Genomic DNA, 27,166 nt, shown 5'->3' on the forward strand with positions numbered 1-27,166 from the left:
AAACCATCTCGATTGGGTTCAGGTCCGGTGACTGTGGAGGCCAGGTCATCTGGTGCAGCACCCCATCACTCTCCTTCTTGGTCAAATAGCCCTTACACAGCCTGGAGGTGTGTTTGGGGTCATTGTCCTGTTGAAAAATAAATGATGGTCCAACTAAATGCAAACCGGATGGAATAGCATGCCACTGCAAGATGCTGTGGTAGCTATACTGGTTCAATATGCCTTCAATTTTGAATAAATTCCCAACAGTGTCACAGGCAAAGCACCCCCACATCATCACACCTTCTCCTCCATGCTTCATGGTGGGAACCAGGCATGTAGAGTCCATCCGTTCACCTCTTCTGCGCCGCACAAAGACACGGTGGTTGGAACCAAAGATCTCAAACTTGGACTCATCAGACCAAAGCACAGATTTCCACTGGTCTAATGTCCATTCCTTGTGTTCTTTAGCCCAAACAAGTCTCTTCTGCTTGTTGCCTGTCCTCAGGAGTGGTTTCCTAGCAGCTATTTTACTATGAAGGCCTGATTCACAGTCTCCTCTTAACAGTTGTTCTAGAGATGTGTCCGCTGCTAGAACTCTGTGTGGCATTGACCTGTTCTCTAATCTGAGCTGCTGTTAACCTGCGATTTCTGAGGCTGGTGACTCGGATGAACTTATCGTCCGCAGCCACAGTGACTCTTGGTCTTCCTTTCCTGGGGCGGTCCTCATGTGAGCCAGTTTCTTTGTATCGCTTGATGGTTTTTGCAACTGCACTTGGGGACACTTTCAAAGTTTTCCCAATTGTTCGGACTGACTGACCTTCATTTCTTAAAGTATTGATGGCCCCTCGTTGTTCTTTACTTAGCAGCTTTTTTCTTGCCATAATACAAATTCTAACAGTCTATTCAGTAGGACTATCAGCTGTGTACTGTATCCACTTCCTGCACAACACAACTGATGGTCCCAACCCCATTTATAAGGCTTGAAATCCCACTTATTAAACCTGACAGGGCACACCTGTGAAGTGAAAACCATTTCAGGTGACTACCTCTTGAAGCTCATCAACAGAATGCCAAGAGTGTGCGTAGCAGTAATCAAAGCAAAAGGTGGCTACTTTGAAGAACCTAGAATATAAGACATATTTTCAGTTGTTTCACACTTTTTTGTTCAGTATATAATTCCACATGTGTTAATTCATAGTTTTGATGCCTTCATTGTAAAGCTACAATATTTATAATCATGAAAATAAAGACAACTCTTTGAATGAGAAGGTGCGTCCTAACTTTTGGTCTGTATTGAACGTATCTGATTTAGGATAAAATATAAAAGTGCAAAATGAAAGTCAGATGAAAAAAACACATTTGTGCTGCTCAGAGTTGCATTTAAAAATAAAACTCACATTTGGGCAAAAAAAAATTGGTTTGGGCCAGTGTTGTCTGCACTGTGAACATGCCGTATGTTTGCTCCTTTCACTTTGTCAATTAAAATCCCATGAAGGAAAGTTCGTGGTTGTACCACAGGCAAAAAGTTCACTTTTCGCCTGTGGTACAACCCGACCACTAGAGAAGAAATGCTGGTTTCTGAAAACATGTGATTATGTGTAGCGTAGTTATGTTTTACACATTTAAATGCGGAGAGAGGAACAGCCATACAGCCTTGGAGCCTCAGAGTAACCTCTCTGGGCAACAGCAGCTAGGAGCCAACTCTGATATTCTTTTCCAAGCGAGAAAGAGGGACAATTGACAGAACCTGGATAATAACGCCAAACTGGTTCTGTTTTCTGGCATCAGAACCTGTAGGACCTCAAGACCCCCCTCTGTTTAATTTCTCATTCCTTCTCAAACTATTAAATCTCAAGTTCACTTTTCAGAAAGAGACAGTGATAGACAATTAGATAAAGCCAAATCTTTAAGAAGCCAATGATAATCTAAAAGTTAATTTTCAAGTTCCCCCAGAATTCCCTCTAAGTACTAAGATTTCATGTTTGTTTTTCTGCTTGATTAGTCACTGAAATATGTGAGTGTGAGTACTAGTTGCCACTAACTGATTCCATTAGTGACAAGATTCAATATAATTATTTCATGTACAACTGAAGTCATAATGATGTCGATTCTGGGAATAAATATAATTTTGTATTAAATATTCCTCTGATTCCTATAATGAAGTGTGCAATAATAAATAGAATTTAACCTTCAGACAAATAGAATTTTGAAAGACTTGAGACTGATAAAGTTAAATTTTATTAAATTAAAATAATATAAATGCATAAATACAATTCATTAGTTAAATTAAAATTTTGTTTTTTTCCCAAAGGAATTCTCTCCATATAGTGACCTACGGCCTGATGACATGAGCTGTAGTTGATCTTTACTATTTACTGTTCCTTTCAGTACTGTGCTGACTTATTAAGTTGAATCTGTAGATAAACGTCTAATGGTAGTTTTGTCCCACTGGTGCCTTGCTGATCTGTTTCTCCTATTCTGTAACTCATCTTTAATAAAGGGAGGAAGTCCTTATACAACTAAGGTGAAAAGGGCTTTGCTCCCCTGAACTCTGCATTACTGACCTGTACTCTACCACCTTTCATTGCACTCTACAGTGCATCCCAACACAATGCACAAGAGTGTTACTAATTGTGTTCAGCCTAAAGAGCTAAGCAGGAATGACAGAAGCAGCCACTTGAGAGGCTTCTCTAGTTATTAAGCACTGTCAAATTAAAGTGGCTCAAAAATACGGGACAGAATAAATGTTGCTGTTGAGCAAACCTGGCTCTATTGCCACCCCTGAAGAAGAAGAAAAAACGAGCTGGAGATGTAAGACATGATTATGGAAGCCAGTAAAGAAGTTGTCTTTGATGCCTCTTCACACAACTTCCTGATTCTTTTAAATGATGTCCTTGCCACTGGTTTAAACTGATACCAATCTAGTGTGCTCAAGTGGCCATATTAAGTTATATAGCTACATTAGTCTGTACGAGGCCAAGGAGAAGAACTGTGCAGTATAAACCTATCAGAGCCTATTCACAATTTCTAAAGTGCCATCATAAGTTTTACATCTGTGGGAAGGTTTTAGATTTAAATGTGCCCAGCAGCTGAAGTCTCTCATAGTGTTTTCTGTATGAGTGTGTGTTTTCTGACTGTCTATAAAAGTACACTTAGATGTCAGGAGGCACAATGTCTCAGCAGGGATCAGCTTTGTCTAAGCCGTTAATGGACTAAGAAATCAACTTCAGAATATGCTGGATGCCCCTGGATTGTTTTAATTGTACTCTTACCTTGGGTGTCTGAGGTGATTTGACCACAGACACGGATCTTCCTCATGCTATTTTGCTACAGTAAATGGAGAGAAAAGCCAAAGAAGCACAAAGCGCAGTAATATTGAATCAACACAAAAAGCATGATTCTGTCTAATAATACGGCTATGAAAAAATATTTCTCCCTGTACAGATTTTTTTTGTTTTAGATCATCAAACACATTGTAATATATGACGATGGTTCCATGTATTATAGGATAAAAAGCGATCCAAAGCAACCTGGGCGGATGAGAAAAAGTGATTGAAACCGATACCTTCCTGCTTGTTCCACTATTGGCAGCAACAAATCTCAACAAGTGTTTGCGATAAGTGTGATAAGTTTGATAAGCGTGATCTTCTTTTCCTAAAATTCCGAGTTAGTTTTATGTTAGAAGAACGAACTCACACACACCCACTCAACACAAACACACTTATTTCTACACATATGCTTATCCACCTTCATACACATACACACAACCATGCACCAGAACACCATTACCCAAAATGGTTGAAGGTCATACAAGCAAAGGTTACAATAACATCAATGTGGCCTGCCTACTCTGATACTGGATAGAATCTGTAATTAATAAAGTTAATCATGCAATTAGGACACTTTCACATGTAGGCCACCATCTGCTCCATATGGAAAGCCTAAAACTCTCTGACAGAACATGTTAAAATAAAACAAATGTCAGATGTAATGGGATGCGCTTCCAAAATGTTTCTTCTTGTTGCAAGTCCGACATTGATGCCAATTTTTTTTTTTATGTTGGATGATGAACACTTGACACCAGTAAGGCCTGCAGTGACTTATATGTTGTTTTGTCCTTTTGTGACTTCCTGGATGATAGATTTATTTAGTTAACTCAGAGGTAAGGAACGACACAGAGTCAGTTATACTTGCGGCAAGGGTAGGTCACACTCTGCAGTGCAAAACTACAAAGTGTTGGCAACCCTCTCTCTTTATTTATACATGCTTGGTCACACACAGTTCAACAAACATTCAGGGTGGGTGTGTGTGTGTGTGTGGGGGGGTCAGAAAGGTTAGGGTTCATTTGTCTTGATTATAAACAAACAGAGGAAGTGGGAAGTAGGACCTGGTGTATAGCCCCCAGATGCTGCTAGTAAAATAATAAAATAATAAAAGCATAACTCATTCTTGTGACCATCTCCCTTCCTGTAACATGTAAGGAGGGAAAAGCACTTAGATGAGTGATAAACAATACAAAAAGTCATAAAAACCCTAACACTGGATAAGTTGCTGATGTGTTCAAGGAGCCATATTTGTAAGAGGAGGACTCCTAGGAGTCTTTATGTTATCCCGATGTGCTTTATATTTTCTCCATTTGTGGATGATGGATTTCACTGTAATTAGCTAGAGTTTCAAAGCCTTAGAAAGGGCTTTGTTACTCTTTTCACAATGATATATGTAAATCACTAAAGTTCTTTATATCCGGGCATGATGAGTGGTTTTTTGAGATCCAATAGACTACATCATGCTGTCATCCATATTATATTTAGTGTTTTTTTTTCCTGATTATACAGGTCTGGCAGTAATAAAGCCTGGGTGTGACAAATAAAAAAAAATGTGTTTGATGATCTCAAAGTGTAACAAAAAACTACAAAACGAAAAAAAAAATGTAAGGGAGGAAATACTTTTTCACATCACTATAACTGTTGCTGAGAGGTTAAGATCTTTCCGGATCTAAGGATCTAATCAGAAGACGAAGAATCAGCTTTATTTGCACAGTTTGTGCAGACAAACAAGGAGCATGGCTTCGGTTCCACTTGCTCTAATGTTAACTACAGTGGGGGACCATACTACTCATGAATACAAAAGGGGATTGATCAATTTATTCATCCAGGTGTGAAGCTGACAAATTTAGAATCTCTCAAACTGATAGAAAGAGATGCTTGTCTCAAAGTGGTTTAAATGAGGTGGAACCAATTTGACGATATAAGCTTGTCTATTATCTAGTATAAACCAGAGGACAGAGGTTGAAAGATTTAAATGCCTTGGGATGCAATTGATGTTGTGTGTACACCTTCAAACTCTTAACTCAGATCCATAACACCATGACGTTTAAACAGCACCCCCACCTGCAGTGAAGTCTTTACCTGTCGACCTGACTACCTCTCCCTCAGTTCTACTCTTGTTTTTACCTTTGTCTGACAGAACCTTCTGCTTTCAATCTTTCCCTGCACCTTAACCTCATCCGTCAAACTCTTGCAGTATATTAAAACAGCATTTACTCCAGTCTAACAGCGTGCGGCTGTAGCCTTTAGTAACCCCTTTACTTTTGCTTCTTTCTTGGATCTTTCTGTTGATTTTTCAGAGCAATTTGTATTTCTGTTTGTCTGTCATTGCCTAAGGTTCACCAACCCTGCTTTGCTTTGATCATCTGTTCAACCTCACCCTCCTACTGTTGCTGCAATGGCAAACCTCCAGTTCCATGAACAGATTTCATGCTTATAAAAACACAACCGAAAACAAGTGTATCTAAAAATCATGAAATATGCTCTAGGTTGTCCTTCATGGCCATTCCAAAAAATTTTGATGTCAGGAAAGTTATTGTTACAAACACACTTTTTTTCATTAGAAATCTCTGGACTTATTTCAAAAGAAAGGAAATTATCACTTAAATTCATTTGAAAGGAGCAAAAACATTGACAGGAACCACTCATCCCCAGTGATTACTGGCAGAGATCTGAAGCAGCACCACCAGAACAGCACTTTTGGAGGCTGTTACCATGCACTTAAACAAACACTAAGCACTTAACAACAGGAAAATAAACTTATTCAAACACTGCACAGCTGACGGGCGTCTCGAGAAACTTAGAGTGGAATCCTGATGGAAAATACAGCAGGCCTCCCAGCTCAAAGTTTATTTACAACTCTACTGGTGCTGGAAAGTGTCACGGGTCTTTGGGAGCCTTCCCCTGCAGAGGGTCTTGAGCGGATCTTTAATGGAGCCCCCAAAGAAATAAGAGAATGAGAGGCTGACACTGTCTCTGTCTGAAGACTCACCTCGTTCTAATTGCCTGAAGTCTTATTGATTACGTGAAGGCCTTCACACCTTTTCCATGAGATCCCTTTGCACCGCGTGTAATCCCTGCTCAGAGCTTACACGCCCGCCTGTCTGCCATTTTCTTACATGATTAGCCCTATTGATCAGTCCACTAAGAGATGGCTGTCCTCGTTGTGAGTCAGGTCATTTTTTCCAACATGATGACTTAGAACATTTCACGTTAGAAAAAAGGAAGAAATACTCCTGCTTTGACCAAGCAGTTGATGATCTGCCACTAAGCAGTTCCTCTATCCACTGTGTTTAACCAAAGGCTTTTCTTCTTCTAACAACAGTTCACACCTGTACTCAGCATGCAGCACTGAACCTGAGCTCCCATCACCCGCCTCCTGACAGGCCCGGGGGTGTGTTTAAGGAGCAGCTTGATCCCCAGCACCTCTTCCCAGTCATCCTACTGTCACAATACACACTCTTACCGCCAATCACTCTCTTTCCCTTGTCTCTCTGCCAGTCCCTGAGGGGAATTAGGATGACTTCATTCCCATGCAATTAAATGCTCTCACACTGTCTGGTCTGAGACTGTCTTGTGTATGTGTGTGTGTTTGGTGTGTTTTTGTGTATGTGTAAAGAAGATGAGATGGGAGATTCCTCGCAGACACTCAGAGCGGAGACTTGGAGCAGAAAGTGGAAAAAAGGGACTCGATCTAATCTCTCTTTATCTCTTCATCGATCGGAAGAACTCTGGACCATGCCAGTCCAACTGCATCTTAGCTTAAGTCATCTACTGTACCTTTTGGCTCCGGCTGCAGCTTATCTGCTGTCTGCTTGTTTAAATTCATTGAGGAACTGGAGCTACCCATGGACTGAATGACTGTTATTTTGGTAGGAGCGTGTTTGGCCAAAGGGCCTGGCATTTGGAACAACAGGAGAGAGCAAACAAAGGAATACATTTAAAAAAGGAGAGTTGAATATCAAGGAGAATGCTGATGTGTAGTAGAAGCACAGGTGGTAACCTTTGCATTACTCATTACTGCAAAAATAAAAATTCAATTTGTTCCAGCTAAAGCAAAGCGTTATTTCAATTATATATATATAAAAAAAAACATTACTTCAAATAAATACAACATCCTTATGAATAAAATGGCACACCTCCAATTATGTCCCTGTTGCCTGTATCTTTTGTATGTACTGGTTCAGTCATTCATTCATTCAATGAAGGTTATTTACTCTTGATGTCCTTGAGTTGGAGCTATTAATCCCAGTAATTAATATTCTGCTTAATATGCTTTTTTTATTAATTTAATTGGTATGATTTTACAGTGCAGTTTTAACTGAACTTATGAAGCCAACATCTATCTTTTATACTGAATAGACCACTATCAATAAGGGTGTGCAGACGCAGAGGATGGGGGTAAAAGTGAACCATCACAATGGTTAAAATCCCTCATTGTGGGAAGAGGTCTCTGTCAGTTTTGTGATAAATCTTTAAAAAAATATGAACTCTCTTACCTTTTTCTTGTTGGTGGGACAGATGTAGAAACTCGTCACCACAATGGTTGTCCCCGGCATCAGGTTGAGTTTGGTGTAGGTTGTTCCATAATCAGTAGACCTTTAAAAAGAAATACAGATAAAATAAGAAGCTGAGGTTGGTCATTGAATTGTGGTGAGAAGTTTACATTCACTCAACATAGACATCCTTGACCCTTTAATGGCATTTCTTATAAAAAATTGGCTGAGTTCTATAAGATGGTTTCTTGAAACCATGTCCATGGTTTTAGGAAGGTTCATCACCATACTTTAATGCTACCAGACTTTATCAGTTCATCCAATTTGTTTCGTGCAAGGGATCACAAGTTTATGGTAAAGTTAAAGAATTCCAAGGTGGTCCTTCTTAATCAATCCACTGATCTTCTGCAATGCAACAGTAGCCCTAGTAGTGAAACAGCCACAGACATGCTTGGAATTTATTAGATGATTATTAGGTTTAAAGCTTACGTTTACTCTTTCATACTTACTTCTTACATGTCATTGTGGCCAAAAAACATATTATGTGTCTCCTCTAACCAAAGTAGGATTTGGATTGTCCATATGAGCAGCTACAAATTTCAGTTAAGCTCAAAGGTGGCAATTTTGAAGCAGCATTTTCTTTCTTGATCAGTACCCTCTCAGTTAAAATATCATGTAATAAAGTACAGTTGTTTGCACTGATATGGTAAGAGGTAAAAAGGGATTTGTTAACTTGAGAAAATGTATAATTTTCCTTTTTAGATCTTCATTAAGTTCCCAGGACTCTCCCGTTGTTTTGGGAACAGGTCAGTACAGTGACTGCTGTCCTACAAATCCTTTACTACAGGTAAATAGAAGCTGCCAGCTGAAACAAATATTCACCATCCAGACGTTATACAGTCTTGGCTTTGTCAAGGTAAAATACATTTTTAAACATTTTTAAACCTTGTAAAATAATTGCAGTTTTGTGTATAATCATTCCACCATTGGAAAAAAACAGCTTAAGTAAATTATAAAAATTATTTCCATTTGGATGCAGCAAATGTTGATTTACAATGAGAATTTGCAACCTTTTTCTATTCCCTTCCCCCCAAACTGTCCTATGCAACAACTGTGCCTCCATGAAACTTCTTTGGATTAATACATCTGCAAAAGGCCTGACCTGCTTGTTCTCTCAATCTGCCCTAAAGGCTGACCTATATCAGCTCCCTATTCACCATATCACTGCTTTATGTTCTGCAGACTGATCGTGGTGACAAATCAGGACTGGCTGGTCAAACTGTGATTGCCCCAGTGCCTCAAAAATGGCCCCTGGCTAGCTATAAGGTACTGACTAATCCTCAAATCTGGCAGTTTTAAAAGTAGTTGTCGAGTGCTGTGTGCATGTGCGATTGATAGCTAGCTGCTATAATGGTTCTGCAGCTGTTCTCAGGTGCCCCCACAAAGGGAAAATAAATGTTTAAACAGGTTTTTCAGCCCGGGAAACGTGAGATGATCATACAGTACATTGCTATAAACTGTTCCATGTAGGGAATACAGTGCTTTGAAAGTATTTCCCTCTTTACAGTTTTTTCTGTTTTTTGCTTTTTGTCAAATATTCCAGATTATTATCATTTATTAAAGGGAAAAAGCCAAGCCAACCTGCGTAAAAAAAGTAATTGCCCCATAAAGTTAATATCTGGTTTTGCTGTCTGCTCATAGATATTAATACCTCTTCAGATGTGCAGAATGTGCTGCCTTTTGAGATCATTCAGCCTACTTCATACTATCTAGGATCTATTGGCGTTGTTCCTTGATTATACAAAACTAGCAGTAATCAGGCCTGGATGTGATGAGTGAAATTGAGGTCAACTCTCCCAAAAAATTTGAATAGTCCCAGTTATTCATAATCTAATGAAAGGAAGATCAAATTGTGAAATAGAGCCAGGTTGGGTTGGATAGCTTTTTTTCTCTTGATAAATGAAATTATTATTTGAAAACTGCGTTATGTATTTACTAATGCTATCTTTGTCTGATATTAAAATATGTTGGATGATTTAAAGGAAAAAAATAAAAACTGAAGAAATCTGTATTATAATTTAGAAACTACTTACAGTGTGTAATAAAAAAAATGCCTTTGGAAAACATTCACTTCATCTAATACGGCAAGACAGATAATGTAGAAAATAAATAACTAAAGATGGTTGAACTCTGAATTTAGCTGAAGAATAAAAGGAAACTAGGAATTAATAAATACAAATGTACTGTATGTTTGTGTTCCATGCTTTTCAAGTGCCGTTTTGACAGCTTTAAAGGATTGATTTCAAAAGCACACAGGAAAGGAGAAACTGCAATGTTTATCTGTGGGTCAAGGGTTCAACAGGAGGGGGGCCTCGGATGAAGAGGTCTTGATGAAAGAGAATAGAGAACTGGCACATCAGCTTGGTTAAGGATGAGAGGATTTTCTCCTTTACACAGTGGGACACCAACCACTGACAGACACATGCACACACACAAAGAGACACAAACACACTCGAAGCCCTGTTGAGCCAATCTGCAATCAGCTCTCCCAGAGAGCTCTGATGCAGCAGCAGAAAACAGTTGCTTAGTAGGGGTGAGTCGTTTCTCTGCAGAGAGCCGCCAAGTGTTTTCATCTTCCGAGACAGCCTGTGTGTTCTGTTTAACCTGGGATCACTCGGAGGACGCGGACAGATCACTGAATGATGGCTGTGTTAGCAGAGAGGAGAGGAGCTTTGTGCTTATCTCTGGAACCCACTTGTGGACAGAGTAAAAGAGCTTCAGGGTGAGTGTGCAGAGGTCTGCTCAGTTGCAAGGTAGTTTTAGTGTGGAATCCTCACTGCACAGTCAGATCTAGTACTAATGAGCTGGGGGGATTATTAGAAGGTAAAAACGGCAAAAATGATCATAACCAGAACTATATTGTATATACAGCGCCTCACGACCACAAACTTTAACATATTTTATTAGGATATTTTAATAGACCAATACAAAGTACTGCATAAATATAAAGTGGAAGGACATTGATTTAATTTTTCCATAAATAAAAATCTTAAAAGTGTGTTCTGTATTTGTATTGACCCCCCTTTACACCTAAAAGATAAAGTGCAAACATTTTCCATCAGAAATTGCTTACAGTTCAGACCAGGGCTAGCTGTGTAATTCCACAGTACAGATGGGAGAAGCTGTCGACGAAACAACTTAGTCGTGCATTCCACTGATCTGGTCTTTATGGAAGAATGGCAGGAAGTAAACCATCACTGGCACAAAGGCAAGTCAGGGACATGGCAGAAGGAGAAGGAAAGGTAGACAGAGCTAAATACAGTGCAAATCCTAGCTTGTTAAGAGACTGCTAAATACTTGAGGCTGGGGTGGTGGTTTACCTTCCAGCAGGACAACAACTCTTAATATACAACCAGAACCACAGTTGAATGGTTTGGATAATAATACTCAAAAATTGTGGTTGTAATGTGCTAAAATGAGGAAAGATTCTAGACTTATGAATATGTGGTAACTCTCTGTATATTTCTACTACAGTGCTAAAAAAAATAAAGGGAACACTTAAACAACACAATATAACTCCAAGTAAATCAAACTTCTGTGAAATCAAACTGTCCACTTAGGAAGCAACACTGATTGACAATCAATTTCACAGCTGTTGTGCAAATGAAATAGACAACAGAGGGAAATCTTTGGCGATTAGCAAGACACACTCAATAAAGGAGTGGTTCTGCAGGTGGGGACCACAGACCACTTCTCAGTACCTATGCTTTCTGGCTGATGTTTTGGTCACTTTTGAATGTTGGTGGTGCTTTCACACTCGTGGTAGCATGAGACGGACTCTACAACCCACACAAGTGGCTCAGGTAGCGCAGCTCATCCAGGATGGCACATAATGCGAGCTGTGGCAAGAAGGTTTGCTGTGTCTGTCAGCGTAGTGTCCAGAGCCTGGAGGCACTACCAGGAGACAGGCCAGTACACCAGGAGACGTGGAGAAGGCCGTAGGAGAGCAACAACCCAGCAGCAGGACCGCTAACTTTGCCTTTGTGCAAGGAGGAACAGGAGGAGCAATGCCTGAGCCCTGCAAAATGACCTCCAGCAGGCCACAAATGTGCATGTGTCTGCACAAACGGTTAGAAACCGACTCCATGAGGATGGTATGAGGGCCCGACGTCCATAAATGGACAGTGTGCTCACAACCAAACATGCAGGATGCTTGGCATTTGCCAGAGAACACCAGGATTGGCAAATTCGCCACTGGCGCCCTGTGCTCTTCACAGATGAAAGCTGGTTCACACTGAGCACAAGTGACAGACGTGACAGAGTCTGGAGACACCGTGGAGAGCGATCTGCTGCCTGCAACATCCTTCAGCATGCCCGGTTTGGCAGTGGGTCAGTAATGGTGTGGGGTGGCATTTCTTTGGAGCGCCACACAGCCCTCCATGTGCTCACCAGAGGTAGCCTGACTGCCATTAGGTACCAAGGTGAAATCCTCAGACCCCTTGTGAGACCATATGCTGGTCCGGTTGGCCCTGGGTTCCTCCTAATGCAGGACAATGCTAAACCTCATGTGGCTGGAGTGTGTCAGCAGTTCCTGCAATATGAAGACATTGAAGCTATGGACTGGCCCGCCCGTTCCCCAAACCTGAATCTGATTGAGCACATCTGGGACATCATGTCTCGCTCCATCCACCAACGTCACGTTGCATCACAGACTGTCCAGGAGTTGGCGGATGCTTTAGTCCAGGTCTGGGAGGAGATCCCTCAGGAGACCATCCGCCGTTTCATCAGGAGCATGCCCAGGCGTTGTAGGGAGGTCATACAGGAACGTGGAGGCCACACACAATACTGAGCCTCATTTTGAGTTGTTTTAAGGACATTACATCAAAGTTGGATCAGCCTGTAGTGTGTTTTTCCACTTTAATTTTGAGTGTGACTCCAAATCCAGGCCACCATTGGTTAATAAATTTGATTTCCATTGATGATTTTTGTGTAATTTTGTTGTCTGCACATTCAACGTTGTACAGAATAAAGTATTCAATGAGAATATTTCATTCATTCAGAGATAGGATGTGTTATTTGAGTGTTCCCTTTATTTTTTGAGCAGTGTATTTTCCTATCCATTTAAAACATGGCTAACTAAGATACATCATTTTTATTCATGTTGCCTATCACAAAATAAGTTGAATATTTGACCAGTTGTTAAATAATAAGGCCAACCATTGTTTAACCCAAAATAAGATGCAAATATTCAGCATGTATGAGCACCTCTAAAGTGGATCTGTGTTTGATATTCAGGATTGTTACCAACATTAATCCCATTACACCATCTGCAGTCTTGTCTTCCGTTCTAAAAATTGAAATATTGATTAAAGGAGGCTTCTAAACCTCCTGGGAGTTCTTGGCTGATGTTTATCATCCAACACTTTCACTTTAAAGCCAAGCAGAGAGACCAGAAAAGCCACTGAATGCTGCATTAAATTGTATTCATCCACAAAAACCATTTTAGAGTGGACTACCTGCCCAGTGGCAGATGCCAATTGGGCCAATCCTTGTGATCTCCTCTGGAACTCCTGACAACCTTAGCTACAGGATGTTTTGGAAGATAACTGTATGTTAACTATGGATTTAAAGTGTTTGGGCCACATAGATGTGTCCAAATTGAATTTCTGCCATGTCACAGCACCCCCACCTCACATGAGCTCACAAATAAACAAAAAAGTCAGCTTAAACAATCACCTCATACAGACTAACTGTGGTTTTAAAGTTTATAAAACAACACTTGTACTAAATGCTACGAGTTTTATGTTGTAAATGACCCAAATCAGTCAGCTTGATCGTCCAGGCCTGACCTGAGCCCCATAGATAATCTATTGAGTATTGTCAAGAGGAAGATGAGAGACACCAGAACCAACAATGCAGATGACCTAAAGGATGCCAGCAAAGCAATCCATTACACCTCAGCAGAACCACAAGCTGATCTCCTTCATGCCACGCCGCATTGATGCAGTAATTCATGCAAAAGGAGCCCAACCAGGTATTGAGTTCATAGTAATAAACATATGTTTCAGTAGCCTACCATTTCTGTTTAAAATATATTTTTTTAGTAATCTTAAGTAATATTCTAATTTTCTGAGACACTGAATTTTGAGTTTTCATTTTCTGTAAGCCGTCATCATCAGAATTACAAGAACTAAAGGCTTAAAATATTTCACTCTATATTTAATGAATATCTTTCTTTTTATTTCACTTTCTGAAACAAGTGACAAAAAATATAGTAAAAACTTTTCACGATATAAATTTTTTTTTAACAGTCCTCGTAAGTGATGTGCTACTGGCAAAAACCAGTTGCACAAGGTGTTGACAGGATTGTAGTATGAACAGTTGCACAACTCAGTAGGGAACTTGTGAATTGCCAAAGGGAACACTGACGTGGCAGGGAAGCTGGAGCCAAACCTGCAACTTTCCAGTTGCAAAAACCACTACGTATCCCAGTGAGTATAGGGTTCATCCACAGTTGTTTCATCTCTGCCAGCCTGTACAGAAATTAATCTGACTCCAAAGGAAGTGAAATGTATGTGACCTCTCTCCAATCTGGTTAACATCACTGATTTCAGCAGAGCAACCATTCTTTTTTCTTCTTCTAAACCTCACCACGAGGCGACATCTAATAGTCAGAGGATTCTGCAGCCAGCCATGTGTAAAAAAATGAAAAGGGCAACTGAGAAATGAAAGGAAATGGAGGAGTCTGGGGACCATGGAGAGATGGGGTACCCCTAATAAGGCTAATATGGAGTTTGCCTGGGGGGTTCCTTTGAAAAGCCAGCAGCTCCAGCAAATATACAGCAGGGATAATGATGTTCAGTTAATTGGAGAGCCCAGTCCCTAATGTCTGCTGTCAAGACCTTTGGACAAATAGACCCATAGACAGCTATTGTGCATTAATGAGGAATAATTACTTTACGACAACATGTTGCAGATAAAAAGAAATGTGTGGAAGTGAAAGGACAAGAGGGCAGAGTTGGGAAATGACCCCTTTCTGAATACCCCTCAGATTTAATTTTGTCATTGTGACATAAACACATAATTCTGACACGATCAAGGAAACATTTAGTCCTGATGCACAAAGGCTTAACCAGGTGTCCACAGGTGTTCAGCTTTGCAGGAGCCAATCATCTGAAATAATAACAGTGAAAGGACATAAACCATTCTAATACCAAGGCATTAAAAAAAGAGTGGAATATCCAGACAACAGAGATAGAGAAAAGCAGACACGGAAATGTCTGTGAGGATGGATGTGACAGAGACAGACACTGCAGGTGAAATTGTATTTTCCTTGATGCGCTTCAAGAAACAGAGAAATGTGGAGGCACTTCAGAGCGGCGACAGGTGCTGATTCAGATTTAATGTCCTAATATGTCAGGGTTGCTCCCGGAGCCTGACGGCTGCAGGAAGAAAAATTGAGAGTGTAAAAATATAATGTAAAAAGACAGAACATCTAAATGTAAAAAGAGACAAAACAGACCATATAAAACAAAACTGATTTCTGAGAAAAAGGGCCTCCAGAATAATCGGCGATAAAAAAAAACTGAGATGACTGAGAACATGTGAGACAGCAAAGCAGTGGTGTTTAACAGTTTTATACTACTTCTCATTTCTTTGTCTGATGGTTTGACAGACTCAGATTTTCATGTAAAAATAATGAAAGATCTTGAAAACACCCAGGAGAACTCCTAAAGATTGCTTTAAAATTGAAAGCATTTCCAGCCCAAAACTGATTCTGTTGACGGTTCCTTCCTTTTAAAAGGGACTTGTTCCTTCCCACTGTCGTGCTGTGCTTGTTTAGGATGTGAGATTACATCAAAGTGAAGAATCGTTGCAATCTGAGGGCTTCCTTAGACACGCAACCATTTAAAAAAGTTTCATTTTATGATCTCTTTAGATGAAATGTTACTGAATCGTAATCTGAGCAGTAAAGTCTTGAAGAACACGGTAAATACGTAGCAACCAGAGTCTGAACATGTCTTTAAATCTTCAACCTCTCGTAAAGACAGACTTGTTCGACCAAAAATAGCATCTCTTTCCCCTCATTTACACATGCAATTTGTGGAAATTCAGCAACATATTTACATGATGTATGTACGTAAATTGCAGTCAGAGGAAATGGTGTTCTATTCTTAAAGACCAGCATTTTATGTGTCACCCAGATTACATAACTAAAACATTTTCTGCCTTAAAGCTGGTGTTAAATTGGATGCAGGAGAAGACAAAGGGAAAAAGCCACAGCCACCCTTACAGAAAAGCATGGCAGGGATGTCAGATGAAGTAAATTAGATTTTCTCTGCCAGAGAGATGTCCCTGTTATTTTCTTTTTACATAATTTCTCTAAACAAACTGACTGCCGAAGTGGAGTCAGACGAGGTAGATGAGCACATTGCCAGGACCCAATACAAACTAATCCTTAATTTTTTTAAGTAAAAATAACAGTATTTATTCAAGGTCAATAAAGACCAACCACATTGCTCTGCTAGGTGAATTTCCTCCTGACTGCATTGGATTCAATTGAATAAATCTGATTTGTAGTGATTTTTAGGCATGTGGACATAAACTGAACATAAAGGTTCCTTTGAGATGACATTTGCTGTCAACTAGCACCCACCCTTAATCCTATTACCCATGGTGATATTTGTGAATTATGTGTGTGACCAGCTTTCCTACATGTAAACAAATGGTCTCTTGCAAAATAGAAATGGACATAAAAATATGAAAACATCAACTTTTACTCCATAAATGAGATAGTATAAAATATGGCTGAAACTTCATCTTATAACAACACATCGCCAGGTATGTGTTCTGCTGTCATTGTCAGGAAAAATACAGATGGCAGGCTGCTAGAACACTTACAATTCCTTTTCATACTGTATGTATTCTTCTATGCTTTGCAATCTGCTGACAATTCTATAATTGTCTCTTTCACTAGTTTTGAGATGCATTTTTCTGTCGGAGGTTGGGTATGCTGTCTGGGATGGAAACGCCAGGATGTCATGCACTGTTACCATAAAAGGACATAACAACAGAATTTTGTTTTTTAAGATTAAAATCATATGTGCTCTCAGCATTGTTGTTAATCAGTTTTTCTTTCTCTAGTGATTGGTCACAACTTCACAGTAATGTATGTTTAGGATTTTCCTTGATTGATTTTGTGTTGACAAAGATAACTTTGGTGGTCCCTTTGATATAGGTTATTTGGCCACATTCATGCTGATGAAAGCTGATGAAAAATGAACCACCTATTCCAGAAATAATCCCGTTTCATTTTGGGTGCACACTCTTGTTAAAGCTACAAGCTTTGTCAGATTGCAAGTGCATCTGCCAACAGTGCAATGACCACCTGAGCTGGGCAAGAACACCTAAATAAGTGTGGGATTATTGGCATAGACAAGGAAGAAGAAATTTAGCAAAATTTCAAATCAGTTACTTCAGAAATACAACTCTTTACATATAAAAGGCCAACAAAACCAAACAGCTTTACCACAACTTTCACTATCTTATTGGAAGATGTACCCACAATCACTCTTACAGGAAACCCAACAGGAATAAAGAAACTGAAATGAAAATCTCCAAAAACAGGGGTGGCTGAATAAAATGTGCAGATTACTGTTTATTCTCAACAGTTTTTTCTTCCTTGCAGTACTGCATGATTGACAAGAACTAAAAACTAAAACACAAGGCTAACAGCTTAGCAGAGAGTGGTGGGTCAGTGCCTTTGAGATGAGGTAGTGGACAGTTACCATCTATATTAAATGTACCTTGACAAGCTGGTCAGGGAGTGATTTCCGGAGAAACCAAACGCTGAAACAGCCAGACACATGCTGTCTGAGTGAATCAGGGCTGAACAGCCGGACAGGCAAACTCTTGACATTCAGATTACCCAGAGAGCCCAAGGAAAAAACGAGGAGCAGTTTGGATGGAGGCCAACGCCCCCCTGACAGGAGAAAGGATTGAGCCGTATCTGCCTGTGAGAAACAGGTCAGAACTTTCCATCATCCGTGCAAACTAATGCGCCGCCATAGTAGAATTCTGCAATGCATTTCAGCTTCTCTGCCTCACTGATGTGAGTGATCGGATGTATTTGTTTCTTTGCCAGAGTATCACTCACTTAAGCTATTAGCTGCATCCCAAAATAATTTGTGCCAAACTTTGTCCAGAGCAGGTTAAGACTTGGGTCAGGAGTGATCATAACTATCTAGGCCTTCCCATCTTTCTCTTTGATAAACCACAGAATTAGTGGGAGATGGAAGCTTCTGATTTACGGCAGTAAAAGGTTATTGCGAAGGCTTGTGTTAAAATATACTGCTTAGAGAGACTCACCATTAGTGCTAAAGGTAATTTACGGTGGAGAAAAGTAAGGGATCATAAATATGGCACGACAGATTGTGCTTTCAGCAGCAATCACATTTATTGCTTCAGGATGATAAACATGAAACATGCTTCAGCCCTTTGATACTAAGATAATGATCCCACTCAAACACAAAGGGGTGGTCCCTCCCATCTACTACACACATGGACAGCCCAAAAGTACTTACCCCTTTCCGGCTGCCAGCATCCTTAAAAATATGACTGCAGCTGTTTTATTCAGACCACGCCACGTATTGGTGTCATTTGTCATTTTATTCTACCCACCCCTTTTTACAGTGGTGCATTGGTGTGGATGGTAAGCCTCTGGGAGTGTCATCTGCATCCTTTATGGCCATCTGCAAGGTCCTGATTTTGTCAAAGCTTGGGTTTATACACTGCAGAACACCCTGAAGGGAGATATAGAAGGTGTTCCAAAGATGTTCAGCAGAGCAGATCCAATGGAGAGATTTCAGGAGTTATCTGGCTTTTCTAAAAGAAGAAAGAGGCCTGTGTATTGTTTATTATGAGTGTTGAATGATGTTAGAAGTTCAAAGCAACCCCTCGGGATGTTTGGGGTTCTGTGGACATTTACTTGGAAGAAATTCAGGCAAACAGGTGGAGTGGCTGCTTCAAGAACAGGGCAGCTATGCAGAGAAATACATCAATCTGTACCAACTGGTAAAACTAAACACACCTTTTTGACTACCTGGTGGTAGGAGAAGCAACAAGGGTAGTCTCTGCAGTGTTGATAGCGCAGACCCTTATTTCCCCATGGGCCACATTTGGCCCTTAAGGCGACCCCCACAGGGTAGCATGAAAACAAATCAAACATGCATAAAATTTTAGTTTTCTGTTTCTTAAAGCAAATATGCATATAGTCAGTTTTTCTATGTCCAAGGGGCCCAGGTGGACCCCAAAATAACATAACTCTAGGACCCCCCTGGAGTTATGTTAGAAATGTAAAGTTTCAGTTGAGTTGCATTTCTTCCTGTTACTAGAAAACAACAAAACTCATTCTGACAGTTTTTCATTAACTATATACGTCAACAAGATGGCTGCTCACGTGGCCCTTTGGGAAACATACAGTGGCACCCCTTGGACTTTTCCACATATTGTCACATTACAACCACAAGCATAAATATATTTTAATGGAATTTTATGTGAAGAACCAACACACAGTGGTATAGTAAAAGGGGCTAAATAATTTTGCACAGCACACTATTTAGTTTTTTTATTTGTAAAAAATAAATTCTAAATCATGTATTATTTTCATTCCACTTCACAATTATATACCACTATGTGTTGCTCTTTCACATAAAATTCAAAAAAATATATAATTATGTTTGTGGCTGTAATGTGAAAATATGTTAAAACGTTCAAGGGATGTGAATATTTTGATCCCTGATCAACAACCAGCTGGTCAGAAACATTTTTAAATTTTTTTTTTCTGTTTTGCAATAATTGATACACTATATGTAAGCAATAGCAGGCTGACAACCCTCTTCAGTGTGCATACAGTTACTGAGTGAAGATAAATTAGCTCAAGTTGCAACGTGAATGTGTTTTTTTTTCATTTGCAGCATCTGTGATGTGTTTAAAAATAAGTCAGATAATTAAGAAGCTAAAGAATTTTCTTTATTTTTATTTTTCCACAGAAATGTTGAGCAACAGCTTTCACATGTGGAATGGCATTGCCACTGCTCCTACTATAAATAATGAACGAATGCTCATTGCAGGATGGCTAGAACAAATATTTTAAATGCAACTCTCACAGACTCTTTCATTATCTTTAAACCCTGTGCCAACAGTAAAGTTCATAGGTGGGAACATCATGGTGTGGGCTGTTGTAAAGCATGTGCTACATGAAGTAAAGCTGCTAAAACAGCACAGTTGACCCCTTGACTTGTATCCCACTGAAAATCTTTAGAAACAACCAAATATCAGAGCGCATATATACAGTAGAAAGGACATCCAAAGTAGTTACAAAAAGGTTTAAGAACAGCAAAGTCAACATTTTGGAGTAACCATCACAAAGTGCTGATTTCATTCCAAAAGAACATTTCAGAGCTTTTCCATGAAAGAGCTTCCAGTTTTTAACTTGGGCTGGTGTTGGAGCTGGTTCTGAACTGGTTCTGTAGAGTACCCTGTTTGGATTTCTATCACCACATCGTTACTTTAATATAAACATCTCACCTAGTTACTGTATAGATGCACTAATATCATCCCCTAAGTTTATTAACACCGTTTAAAGCAAGCAGCACTAGTGACGGCCTTACAATCCAAAGCAACTGAACTCTTATCTGCACCAGTAGCTGGAAAATCTGAGTTTAACACCATTTTTCGATCTAGAATTTTTTACCACAGTAGGCAAAATGACAGTGATAAAGCACCGAGTCAGAACTCACATTTATGGATTCTGGAGAAAATAATCAGTGGTAAGCAGAGCATTATTTCCAATAAGTCCACCAGCAGCAAACTGGTGTTTTGTTAGCATTGCATTTTCTGTGCTAGGGCCTTAGTTTGGGCGACGGAAACACAAAGAACTGGTTTTAAGCAAAATGGCCTCAGTATTCTAGCATTTATCAAGTAGAAATAATTTGGTTTGCATATTGTTCATAAGTTTTCGGTAGCATTTTGTAATCATTTTGTGAAGCTATTTATGCATGTGCATTAGTCTAACAACATTACTCCTACAGACCAGCATGCCCAGGCCAAACAACGTTCTATTTCGTACAGGTTTCACCCTTTAAGCCTATCGCCAGTGGGTTAAAGGTGAAGCAGGATGTGATCAATGTCTCACTGAGTCCATCCAAACCACAAGCACAAATATCTGCTAGGCCAGAATAGCTTCAAAAGCCCATTAGCCTTATAAGGTGAAGCCTAAAAGAAACAGAACCTGATGAGCAATGACACCTATTTACAGTCCATTTTATTCTTTCTCCTTTTAGATTTTTCCTTTTGGTTTTTGACTTCCTTCACTCTAACACTGTTATGCAATAGAAGTGCTCCTAGTATTGCCCTGTTTTCCCTCTGATATTCCTTATTTCCTTTATAACCATGGTGCACACTTTTGATTTTGATGCCTGCCTGTATTCTTGGCACCACTTTATCAAAGTGCTATTTGCAGAGCCAGGGGGCCATGAAGGCATGTCCGAGTGCAATCCACCAAAGAGGACTAGCAAGATAAAGCACAGTACATTTGTGCGCTGTAAAGATGGAAACACGTGCAGGGGGGTAACTGATCGGGAGTGACAGTCGGGCATGCTGCAACATGAATGAGCCATTCTGCAACTGATTTACTGATGCTGCAATTGTCCATATAGTATGATGAGAGTAATTTAGGTAATTTGCATTAGAATCAATATTCATGGAGCAGAAGTTGCTCAGATGTGGCCTACTTTTATGTTCTGCCTTAGTGACTGATGTCTTAGCAGCAATTGGCAAATTGCATTTATAAGTGCCTCCTACACTGCAAGTAGTCTGAGCAAGCAATAAGCAAGGATACAGTGATTCATGCTTGGTAAGGGCACTTCACAGTTAAGCATAGTCTGTTGAAGAGTACAGAACCACTGGAGCATAGTTATCTGGAGCAGAGTGCTGCCTCCACTTGAAAACCTGCTTGGAAAGCTTGAGCAAGTCCCCTGACATCCCATTCATGCATCTATTTTTTCCTGTTTGTGCCAACAAAATGACACAATATTGCATCAAATATATCACAACAGACTTCTTTCAGTGGGGTAGCTTTCCTAAAAGGTCAGTGTTGTATTCTACCGCCGACTTGTTTTCCTTGAGACTGCGGTGAGTCATTGACCCTATCCTATCAGCTGTTATGACAGTTTGCCTGGATCCTTTTGACAACAACCCTTGAAAAAAAGAAAGATGGAAAGAAAGGTGGGGGTAGTTATTCACTATAGGTCTTCTACTCACTCCCCATTGCCAGTTTATGTAGAAAAAAGCTGTGAAGTCACAGCCATTTAGGCACTTTTAGGACAAAATAACAAGTTCCAATAGCACATGTAGCACCCAGGTAATAATAGCAAATGAAGAGCAAAATACTACAAAAAACATAATTTGCAGTCAAGTGGATAAACACCCAACATGGAAATAAAACTAATGTTAATTGAACACATCTGACTTAATTTAGAAATTTCTGTAATGTACACAGTCACAATTACATAAATGGTAAATGGCCTGCACTTGTATAGCACTTTATCAGGTCCGAGGACACCAAATCGTTTAAAATAACAATTAGTAATCCACCCATTCATAAACACAGTCACACACTGACAGCAGTAGACTGACAGAACTAGGGCTGCCATACAATCTGCACCACTGGGCCCTCTGACCACCATCAGTAGGTAAGGCGGGTGAAGTGGACTCACTGTCCTGTTGGAACACCAACTGTCCATAAGTGTTACATTTTTAGCTGACAATCAGTGATGAAGTTGAATAATTTAGCAGTAGTCCGCTTCATCATTGAGCCATATAAAAAAGATCAGTTTCAGTAAAAAGGCTGCAAAGCATGTGCTATCTCCATCATGCTTGTCAAGTGGCACTGGGTTCTTGGGTTTGAAAACCTCACCTTGACTCCTCTAAACACAGTATTGGACATTGTGGCCAAATAAATGGTAAATGGACTGAACTTATATAGCGCTTTTCCAGTCATACAGACCGCTCAAAGCGCTTTACACTAGTGCCACATTCACCCAATCACACTCACTAACGCTCACACATTCATACACCGATATGCAGATCGGTAGGCAACTTGAGGTTAAGTGCCTTGCCAAGGGGCACATTGACATATGGCAGGAGAAAGCTGGAATCAAACCCACAACCTTCTGATTGCAAGACGACTACTCTTCCTACTGAGCCACAGTCGCCTCAATAGCATAATCTTTGTCTCCTTTAACCATAAAACCTTTCTCCAAGAGGCAGACATCTTCTCCATGTGGAAAGCTATAAATGGAAATTAGCTTTAAAGGTGTCCATTTCAAAGAAGGGGAACATTTCATTCCATGGCATGGCCAAAATTAAAGTTTGCATTTTGAAGGAGTTGGACTAGATATCATGCATTCTCCAAGTGTGCTGTGAATTTCAAACAAGCTGCTGTGAAGCCATTTGATTCAGCTCTGCCTCCAGACCGGTCCATCTTACAACAGCAGACCCTACAGACTGATGAATGCAAAAAAACTAGTTATGCCTGCTGATTCATCAGGAATCAATCAGAGGATCACCTGTTTGGCAGATGGCGGCCCAGCATCATGAAAGATACTCAAACCATCTTCCAGGGATGGAGGGGTAGAGAAAAAAGATGTTAATTTCCAATATTAATGTGAGCTAGGGAGTAATTTCACAAATTCATGTGATCAAGAGAAATATCGGCAACAGATGGAGATCAGAAAGACGGATTACATGTACTGCAATAATCTAATAAGCTGAAAAACAAGGTTTTTCCAGATTTAGTGATTTCTTTAGAAGAAGAATTTCAATTTTACAATATAGAGCTTGAGTTGTGAACAGAAAGGAATCAAAGGGGAGGTTAGGATAAATCAGATTTCCTTAAAACATACAGTCAACATTCATGCAATGTAACAGTATGTCATATATTCTGTATCCCATCTAAATATCCTTGCATACATATGGACCTGGTTTGGCCACCACCTCAGGCCTCTTTTTGACTGGGTCGCTTCGCCTTTAGTTTTCATTTTTGCAATCCAAGTTTTTATTTAACTCAGCAATTGATCCAGTCCAACACTGTGAATCCATAAAAAGACTTCAAGCCCATGTTTTATTCTCATGCTCAGCCCCTGGATGATTAAATTTCTTTTAAAGATTGTGTCTTCTACTGAATGAAAAGTAAATAGAAAAAAATATATTACTCCCACATAACAAAACCAAAGCTCTAATTAGCAAGTGTTAACTAAACTAAACGCAGAAGAAAAAGACAGCATAAGAACAGTGCAATCATCTTGTGAACATGGGAATCCTTTTCACTGTTTGGCATCAAGCCATATGGCTTTCTTAACATTTTCAAAGCACTCCATCACAAGATACCATAATTAGAACACTTTTGCAATATGTTCAATGTCAAAGTGATATACTTTGATCACAATTATGGTAAGTTTCCAACATTTTCAACCAGTCTTCAATTTTTTAAACACATTAACTAGAAGCATTGCATGAACTCGTAAGTCCAAGGAAACCTCTGGAGAATATATACAGGACACCATTCAGCATTCAGCAACATTCAGTTGCTGAATGTTGATGTGTCTGATGTTTAATGCATCTTTGGAAAACTAAGAGATGAAATGTACTAAGGCAACAACAGTTGACCTTGTTTTACTCAGTTAACATCAGATGTCAGTAAAAAAATTCTACCTAAACATAAAGTTAAGGGCACTCCATCCACCAACAGCCAGTCTTACTCCCTTTGGTTGCAGTATTTTTAGTTAGAGGCTTCTTGTAGCCATCAACAGACTTTGGTCTGAGAGTTTGCCCCACTCCTCACTTAGAGATGTCAAATGTCACAGCGTTTAAAAAGAATAAAAATACCAGGGCCCGTATTCACAAAGATGCCTAAGACTAAAAGTAGCTGCTGGTGATGTCATTCTACGAAAAATCTTACAATTTCTTAAATTCTTAGATTTTTCTTAGAATTTTCCCTTGGCAAGATAGAGGTTATTCATGAAGCATCTCAGGCCTTAAGAGATCTCCTAACATGAGAAAGTGTAAAAGTAGTGAGGAGGACTTTTAGTGAGTCTAAGAGTGTTTTAAGCAGAGAAGATGGTGGAAAGACAGAGACAATGGAGAGATATTCCTCGTACAGTGAACAACAGTGAATTAATACAATGATACCAGCTCGATCGCACAGGGATCCACCCCCTAAATGTTGAGTAAATGAGCACATAAAGTTCTATAACAATCATACAATTATTAATATAGAAATAAGATCAACTTTATCATCCCCCTAGGGGGAAATTAAATAATTTCAGCAGCAGGACACGTTAAAAGTGCACCTCTAGTAAGGTAACATTAGGAAACAAAAATAAATAATAGAAATAATAATAAATAACCATGAATAAAAAGTGAACAAAATTTCAAACAATGTAGTACAGAATTATTTTTGTGTGTTATGCAACACCTACATCATATAATATGAAACAGATTCAACATTCCTTGTGATTGCATGTTAGTGGTACTACGATGCTGGTTGTCAACATGATAGATCGGCCCAGGGTTACTGATGCTGCATATCACCCTCTTCATGTACACCATGTGAAGATGAAATAAAAAGACCTGTCACAAGGAAGAGTCAGGAAGAAAAAAAAGGCGGCAAGTACACAAATTAAGACGTTTATCAATACTGCATCGCATTAAATGATCTGCAAACATAAACAAAATATTCAGTGCAGCAGGCTGCAGTTAAATACATCTCTAATGCTGTTTTCTGACATTCACACTACAATTTTATATCATTTGTGATATTGTTTTGTAATTTAGACAATCTTTTAAATAACTGATACAAATGACATGAGGACATCTTTTTAGATGCATAACTATTAATGGAGACATGCTGTTAACATTGGTTTCTAATATTCAGCTACTAACAGGAAAAACACTTTAAAGCATCAATCAGTTTTAGGTACATATGGACCAGTTTTTCTAACATCTCACAAAGATATGTTGGTGAAATAAGGTATAACCATTTAAATCGGAGAGGAGAAATAAGGAATCCCTGCTAACATATCCCAGTGATTTTCATTATTTTAATGTTCTCAGTTCATTGATTGGTTGAGAGATGGTGCGTTAAGGTCTTAATGTGGAAAACAAACCTGTTCCGTTGCCGGTTAACTTTCAAGCATAAGTTACACTTAATAAAGTCTCAACTAGCAAAGAGGCAACAACCTCATATTCCTGCAAATTCCAAAATGAACCTTAAGTAACCTTGATAAACCTATAATCCTGCTTCAGTCCCTGGTGCAGTCCGGTAAATACAGCTCAATTGGTCCCCAGAAAGTATCAAGTGAGTCAGTAAGAGAATGTACAGGCCACGTAGAATATAGCTGCTCATCTCAAACAAATTCAAGCGCAACAAACTAAAATACCACAAAATGTTATGAGCTGCTGGTCAAAATGACACACCTAAAAATGAATTTTCACTAGCTAATAGCTAGCATTAATACTGCAGCCTAGCTAATCCAGGCTACTGCCAGTAGCGGCTAAAAACTTTCTTGAGTTGTTGCATCAAAAATAAGGCATAGATTGGTTACTTTAATTTCTGTTTGTTTTGTCTTTGTAGCAATTATTACGTAATATTTATGGTTATATTTATGGTATTGTGTTGCTGAGAATGTTTCAGGTAAATTTACTATAACTTATCCTACTGTAACGGTGGCTGCTAACCGGTACATAAACTGGTACATCTGTCTAGCACACTCCTCATTTAAAAGATATTATTAAATCATGTAGTTTGCTAAATTATTAGAGCATCAACATTACAAATGTAGAGTTTATATAAACAAATACAAACCTAATATAACTTGACAAAATTGGCTTAAAGATACTAGGAATTTCTACTGCTGTTCATTAAATCACAGGTTCTAAAACTTGTATTTTCTGTTTTGTGATGTGGGCCATTAAAGATCTTTGGAAATGATGCAAAACAAAACAAACCATGTTTTGAAGATTTCTCAGAAATATTATTTCAAAGATGGATGGTTCGACTTAAATGAAAACACAGTTTAATTAAAAGAAATTGGTTTCTAAATTCATCACCCGATTTCTCTCTGAGGGCCATGCCTTCAGAGAACTACAAGAAACACCCCTCTGGTAAGAGGGATTTATGCTGAGAGCACTATCTGATTGCCTTTGGGCATCTCACAGTAGTTGGCATACAAACTAAGACTGCTGCCTGTTAGAGAGTGTTCAAGGGCAAATCTAAAACAATAGAACAAAGACTGTGAAACA

The 27,166-nt window shown here is 39.3% G+C and overlaps 1 protein-coding gene across 7 annotated transcripts in view; it reads right to left on the minus strand.

The window, feature by feature from the left end:
- sorcs2 (sortilin-related VPS10 domain containing receptor 2) overlaps positions 1-27,166 on the minus strand; it is a 397,907-nt gene that overhangs the window by 202,296 nt on the left and 168,445 nt on the right. For all 7 annotated transcript variants that reach the window (XM_047385727.1, XM_047385725.1, XM_047385726.1 and 4 more), the window contains exon 3: positions 7,808-7,907. In XM_047385727.1, the coding sequence (XP_047241683.1) occupies positions 7,808-7,907 (100 nt within the window). The remainder of the gene's footprint in view (positions 1-7,807; positions 7,908-27,166) is intronic.

Source organism: Girardinichthys multiradiatus, chromosome 14 (genome assembly GCF_021462225.1).
Source record: "Girardinichthys multiradiatus isolate DD_20200921_A chromosome 14, DD_fGirMul_XY1, whole genome shotgun sequence".
In the NCBI taxonomy this organism is placed as follows: Eukaryota; Metazoa; Chordata; class Actinopteri; order Cyprinodontiformes; family Goodeidae; genus Girardinichthys; species Girardinichthys multiradiatus.